This window comes from Lolium rigidum, chromosome 6, assembly GCF_022539505.1.
Source record: "Lolium rigidum isolate FL_2022 chromosome 6, APGP_CSIRO_Lrig_0.1, whole genome shotgun sequence".
Lineage (NCBI taxonomy): Eukaryota > Viridiplantae > Streptophyta > Magnoliopsida > Poales > Poaceae > Lolium > Lolium rigidum.
The window spans coordinates 93,436,511-93,443,167 of NC_061513.1; the positions used below are offsets into that span (position 1 = coordinate 93,436,511).

A 6,657-nucleotide genomic window follows, 5' to 3' on the forward strand; every position below is an offset into this window, starting at 1 on the left:
GATTGTGCTCAGAGTGGGCGCACGCGCGCGCGCGCTTGCAATCCGTAGTCGTTGATGCGTTGTCCCCGCTCCCCGGCCTCCTCCTCCCAACCCTGAGCCGCCGCCGAGTACCATGCTCAGCGCCTCCGCTCTCGCTTTTCGTCTGTCTCGGGTCGATCGATCGATCGCCCGCCAGATCAGATCCTCCGCAGATCTGATTTCGCTCAATCTGAATTTGTTACAGTGTCTGTCGTTTGATCCCTTGTATCGGTAATTCGAGCTATTTTACCGTCGTTACCTGGTATTGCACGCCCCGATCTAATGATTAGCTCGGTCAATGGTGCTATGCTGCTGCAGATCTGTTCCGCTCCCTCGATCTGCTTGCCTGCATGTGGCCTGATTTTCTGTCCTGTGATTTTTTTTGCAGGCGATGGCGACCTCCTTTACGCTCCCCGACCACCCGACCCTCCCCAAGGGCAAGACCGTGGCCGTCATCGTGCTCGATGGGTGGGGCGAGGCCAGCGCTGACCAGTACAACTGCATCCACCGCGCCGAGACGCCAGTCATGGACTCGCTCAAGAATGTATGTTCCTTTGCCGCACCTCTGTCTGTGTACCTTTCGTGTCTGATTATGGTGGATTGCATTCTTGATTTGTGCAAAGGCTGGGCCGGGAGTGAAGCTTCAGTTATGCGAAAACCCATCTTGTTTAGTTTGACTGCAACACATATTTCCACCCTAGATTAGTGCGCTGGTTTGCGAAGTATGACGATGAATCTTAGTGCAACACATGTGACTGTTGCCCCATTTACTCTTTCAACACATTCGGGTCTCACTGCAATGTTTAATAATTAGTCTGAACATTACTAATTGCATATGTTGCAGTTAACATCTTGTTTGTCACGGTGTAGTTCTGGTGATAACTCATATGCAGTACTACATTTGGTACCTCCTTCTGAGATGCAAAATTACTAAGCTTAACCCTTTTTTTTTGTTTAAACCAAAAGGGTGCTCCTGAGAGGTGGACGCTAGTGAAGGCTCATGGAACTGCTGTTGGTCTCCCTAGTGATGACGACATGGGCAACAGTGAAGTTGGCCACAATGCTCTTGGCGCTGGTCGCATTTTCGCTCAAGGGTATGATGACATTTTCGTCTTGGAAATATATTCTCTGCTCTCATTTAACTACTTTGATGCACGTTTTGATCCAGCAGTGAAAAGGGGCACCTTACTATAACAAGAATCTTGTTTGACTAGTATCTGTGTAGTCTTAGTTTCATCGTCATCGATTTTTTAGTAAATCCTAACTAGGCCCCCATTGTCTTGTGGATGTTGATTTGTGCTTGCTTTCGTCAAGATACATACATTTCTGTAGAATTGTTTAACTAGTTTGCATAACCAGGCTAGAAAATCTATGTACTTTATCAAGAAAAATTACATTGTTTCACTCGTGTGATTCCTTTTCCACATTTTTACTTTCTGTATGATATAACAGTTAGCTCTTTCAGATTGTTTTCAACAAAGCTAATGAATAGTATACTTAATTTTTATAGCGCGAAGCTTGTTGACGCTGCTCTTGCATCTGGGAAGATTTGGGAAGACGAGGGGTTCAACTACATCAAAGAATCTTTTGCTGAAGGTACTCTGCACCTTATTGGTCTGTTGAGTGATGGAGGTGTGCACTCCCGGCTAGACCAAGTGCAGGTTCGTTACAATCTTTGATTTATCTTGCTAATTGAGTTATGAATGCTAGGCCTTGTTGTATTGTGACGATTTTTTTATACTAATTTGTTCTTTGTTTCACTCTATTTTTCAGTTACTTGTGAAAGGTGCCAGTGAGAGGGGAGCAAAAAGAATCCGCCTCCACATTCTTACCGATGGACGTGATGTCTTGGATGGCAGCAGTGTTGGTTTCGTAGAGACAATAGAGAATGATCTTGCTCAGCTTCGTGAGAAGGGTGTTGATGCACGGGTTGCATCTGGTGGTGGAAGGATGTACGTTACCATGGACCGCTATGAGGTATACTCATTTGATTCAGTCATCAACTTTTGTTGTTTAGCTGTTGTGGGTAATAATGGAGTCTTTGAACTGGAAAATACATCTTGTCCCTGTTGAAATTAAAGTCATATTTTTTAATGTGTTGCAGAATGACTGGGATGTGGTCAAGCGTGGGTGGGATGCCCAGGTGCTTGGAGAAGCGCCATACAAGTTCAAGACTGCACTTGAAGCTGTGAAAACACTAAGGGCAGAGCCCAAGGCCAATGATCAGTACTTGCCCCCGTTTGTGATAGTCGATGAGAGTGGCAAATCAGTTGGTCCTATAGTAGATGGTGATGCAGTTGTCACTTTCAATTTCAGAGCTGATCGCATGGTTATGCTTGCGAAAGCACTTGAGTTTGCTGATTTTGATAAATTTGACCGCGTTCGTGTACCAAAAATTAAGTACGCTGGGATGCTTCAGTATGATGGTGAGTTGAAGCTTCCAGGGAAATTCCTTGTTTCCCCACCCTTGATAGCGAGGACATCTGGTGAATACTTGGTAAAGAATGGTGTGCGCACATTTGCTTGCAGGCAAGTACCTAAATTTCCACTCTCTTTTCCTATTTAAACCACATGGTTCTTCATATTCATCTGTATACTACAAATTCTATGATGCTTGCTATTAGTTGGTGGTGAAGTAACAATTAGTTCAAGTGATCTTGTGTTAAGTTTTCCTATATTCCAGTTGAAACAAATATACTGTATGTAAAAAGTGGAAGTACAGGTCATGTGTTTTATACCCTGCACAAAAGCTTTACTACTAGTATTTTTGGTGTCTTGTTCTTCATTTTTTATCAAAACAATGCCGGTCACCAAACCAGGGATGGGAATTTTTGTGGTTCTTTGTTACTTTTTGGGCACCTATTTGATTTGGACATGCCTGGAGCTTAGTAGCAAAGACTTAGCTACAGAGGAGGTTGTTGAGATTATCTACACATACCCGTTTCTCGGTGTCCTTTTCACAAGTTTTAACATTGTACACTTGTGTTATCATTTTAATGGTCTGAGTAAAATACATGTCGTTTATCAACACTTGCATAGTGCTATTTGGGTTTGCTTGTTTCAGTTTGTGTTCCGTGTTTAGCACATATTTTATTACCTTTCTGCATATTTTTTTTATGGACTAATCGATTTTTTTCGTAACAGCGAGACAGTGAAGTTTGGCCATGTCACATTTTTCTGGAATGGAAACCGTTCTGGATACTTCGATGAAACCAAGGAAGAATATGTAGAAATTCCTAGTGACAGTGGTATCACTTTCAATGAGCAACCCAAGATGAAGGCACTAGAAATTGCTGAAAAAACCAGGGATGCTATCCTCAGTGGAAAGTTTGACCAGGTAAAGGAATCTGGAAATTACAGTATATGCCTTTGTCTGTTTGCCTCCATCAAGTTACTTATCAGAATTATTTTTGTAGGTACGTATTAACCTGCCAAATGGTGATATGGTGGGTCACACTGGTGATATTGAAGCCACAGTCGTTGCCTGCAAGGCTGCTGATGAAGCTGTCAAGGTGAGAACAAACAAGAGAAACAAGCATATTCAGAAATTTCTTGCAGATTCTTATCAATGATTTGTTTTCATTATCTCTAGATTAAGCTAAACTGTTACGTTGAGCAGAAATAGAACATGTTACTCTAGTTTGATTGGAAAATTATTAGGAAGTGCTGAACTCCTACATTGATCGGAAATAGCACATTTACTGTAGTTTGAATGGAAGTTCTCTTAAAGTGCTGTCTTTGTTGGCTTTGCACTTGCTTACACAAGTTTCGTTATATGTTTGGTGCTTTATTTGATCATCTGTTTTTTCTTTGGAACAGATTGTCTTGGATGCGGTCGAGCAAGTTGGTGGTATTTACCTTGTCACTGCTGACCACGGAAACGCAGAGGATATGGTGAAAAGAAACAAATCTGGCCAGCCGGCTCTTGACAAGAGTGGCAGCATCCAGATTCTTACTTCGCACACACTTCAGCCAGTAAGTGCATGCCATATGCTGTGCTTTCCTTTGAAACCAATCAACTTGAGTGTTCACGTGTATCGTTTAGGTTTTAATTCGTATGTATCATTGCAGGTCCCTGTTGCGATCGGAGGCCCTGGTCTCCACCCAGGAGTGAAGTTCAGGTCTGATATCAACACACCTGGACTCGCCAATGTTGCCGCCACCGTGATGAACCTCCACGGCTTCCTGGCTCCTGATGATTACGAGACGACTCTCATTGAGGTTGCTAACAAGTGAAATATTACTGTCTGAAGTCAGAATTGCGGTAGCCAGTTTTGTTTCTATAGTTTTGAGATGGATCAAAGGATGATCCCATTGAATAATTTGAGATTTGGCAGCTCAAACTCATGAACACTGAGAAAAGTGGATTAGCTCTATTTGTAACTTGGTATTGCCACGTGGGCTGGTGGAACAGACTGATAGCCATTTTTGCTCAGCTATATGTGTGATGCGTCGAACTTTATAAGCAGCATGTAAATGTGTTAAATACAGTACTTCCTCCGATCCATATGAGTTGCCACTAACATAGATGTATCTATATTAGTTCTAGATACATTCATACTAGTGGTAAGTAATATAAATCGGAGGGAGAATCTTTTTTAGCAAATGGAAGTTATACCTCCCACTCGGTAACTGATTTATAACAGGGAAAACAAAATTTTGCATCTACTGTTTAACCCCAGTCATAAGTTAGTCTCCGCAGTATAGGATTAGGATGTTGATTATTAAGTAAACTGTCGTCTATAATCGAACTCAAGCGAGGTTTTTCTCCCTGGGTTGGTTTACGACCCCAGTTTCAATGCAAGTCTAAAATTGCTAATTATGCTCACTAAAAGATATAACCCATCAAATAAATAAATATACTATGTAGATGTGCATGTTACGATAGATGTGTGACATACAAAAAAAGACCAAATTAAAAAGTTAATTCATGATAGTCCAGGAGTGGCATTGATCGATTACTGGCTAAGCTGGTTGGGCATATGCAGCTTAGGCATTCAAAAGCTCTGGCTAATAGTAAAATTCTAAAGAGTATAGAGAAGATTAGAAAAGGTAGAAAACGATCAAAGTTGATATGTACGGTGACTGTAAAAAGAGATTTGAGAGAATAGAATGTACGTAAAGTCTTGGCTCATGGCAGTATTATTTGAAGATCAGCGATCTATGTGCTAAAATCTTAGTTTACTTCTTTTCTTTCTTTTCTTTCTCCTTATTCTGGTTTTCTTATATTTTTTTGGGTATCATATCTAGCCTCCCAAATTTCATTATGTGAACACAGGTTGAAATGGGAATATTTACAGTTTAGTCTATCGATAGAAGCTCAGACTGCTCCTCCACGGTGGACACTGTTGGCGAGATTTAAGTTGATTTCAGGATTTTTTATGTATGATCACGAGGTTGGAATTCTAAAGAACGAAACTTCCATGTGACATTTGAACATAAACATTGAAATTAGACTACTGTAAAATCAAATTATCAAATTCAAATCCTACAAAGACTGGATTTGAGTCCAATTTAAAGAATTCAATTTAGTTTGAGGAAGAAAGGTTAATGGTGTGCTAGATATTTTGAGAACCTAGGATGCAGAACCACACCCCAAACCTTGACCCTGTTATTTACGATTGTTTTACATCTTAGAAGTTTTAGTGAAAGTTGAAATGAAATTATGAGCAGAAAGAACAATGTTTATTCTGGACATAACATATGTTCAACAATAAATGTACTCCATCCAATCTAAATTACTTGTCACGGATTCAATCAACCTATACATATTTTAGGCAATTTGCGACAAATAATTTGGAGGGAAGGGTGGCCTGACCCAAACGCATCAAAACGAACACTTTTGGTGTCTGGAATGGTTTAGTCGCCAGAGATACCATAAGGGAAAGATAGAAAAGCTGCAAGTTCGCACGCAACACCGAAATTTAGTGTTCATTGCTCGTCGTTGACCAAGGGGCCTCCCACGGTCCGTTGTGGGTAAGGGCTGGCACGGACATGTCGACCACTTTATTGTGCTTCAAATTGTGTCAACAGATTTTAGGGGTGCTGGTGGAAGTTTATTCTGTGGTTGGGACCCCGATAGACATGTTAGGGTTTCTATTGAGGTAGTCGGTGGAGATGCTCTTACCACCATCATCTCTCTTAGTTTAGTAATATGTATTAGTTCATCCCAAAGCTTAAGGCTTATATTTTTTGAAAAGTCAAACCAAGTAAAGTTTGACCAATCTCTTAGAAGAGTCTATCAACAAATATGATATTTCTTAGATTCCATATGAAAATATATTTCATTTTCTATCTAATGATATTGATTTTGTATTTTGCATGTCAATAATTTTTGGTAAAAATTTAGTCAAACAGGACATAGTTTGACTTTCTAAAAAATAAGTTTTAAGTTTTGGAATGGAGGTAGTATGTCATTAAAATGCCTAATTACAATTTTTTGGGACAAAAATGCCTAGTTACAATTTTTTGGGACAAAAATGCCTAGTTACATGCTGGTATTACCTTTGTTTCCAAATGTTTTGGGGAGTTGTTTTTTCTACTTCTAAATGGAGATGCTCTATGCATCCCCACCGAAGGGAGAGTCGTCGCCCATCCCGGTGTCGTCGCCTTCTGCCTTCTCCTATCCATCCGCTGGTG

At 40.6% G+C, this 6,657-nt stretch overlaps 1 protein-coding gene across 1 annotated transcript; it reads left to right on the top strand.

Moving 5' to 3' along the window:
- Positions 1-410: 410 nt before the first annotated feature.
- On the top strand, positions 411-4,486 carry LOC124658855 (2,3-bisphosphoglycerate-independent phosphoglycerate mutase). Its single transcript, XM_047196857.1, has 9 exons — positions 411-562; positions 985-1,112; positions 1,529-1,679; positions 1,792-1,995; positions 2,123-2,547; positions 3,163-3,355; positions 3,435-3,530; positions 3,838-3,993; positions 4,090-4,486. Exons 1-9 carry the CDS (start codon positions 545-547, stop codon positions 4,252-4,254), a joined length of 1,536 nt encoding a protein of 511 aa, XP_047052813.1. The 5' UTR covers positions 411-544; the 3' UTR covers positions 4,255-4,486.
- Positions 4,487-6,657: the final 2,171 nt, after the last annotated feature.

Bases quoted from the DNA above. Each gene is read 5' to 3' on its own strand.
- LOC124658855 (XM_047196857.1), top strand. The intron at 3,356-3,434 runs GTAAAGGAATCT...TTATTTTTGTAG, and splicing joins TCAGTGGAAAGTTTGACCAG to GTACGTATTAACCTGCCAAA. The intron at 3,994-4,089 runs GTAAGTGCATGC...GTATCATTGCAG, and splicing joins CTTCGCACACACTTCAGCCA to GTCCCTGTTGCGATCGGAGG.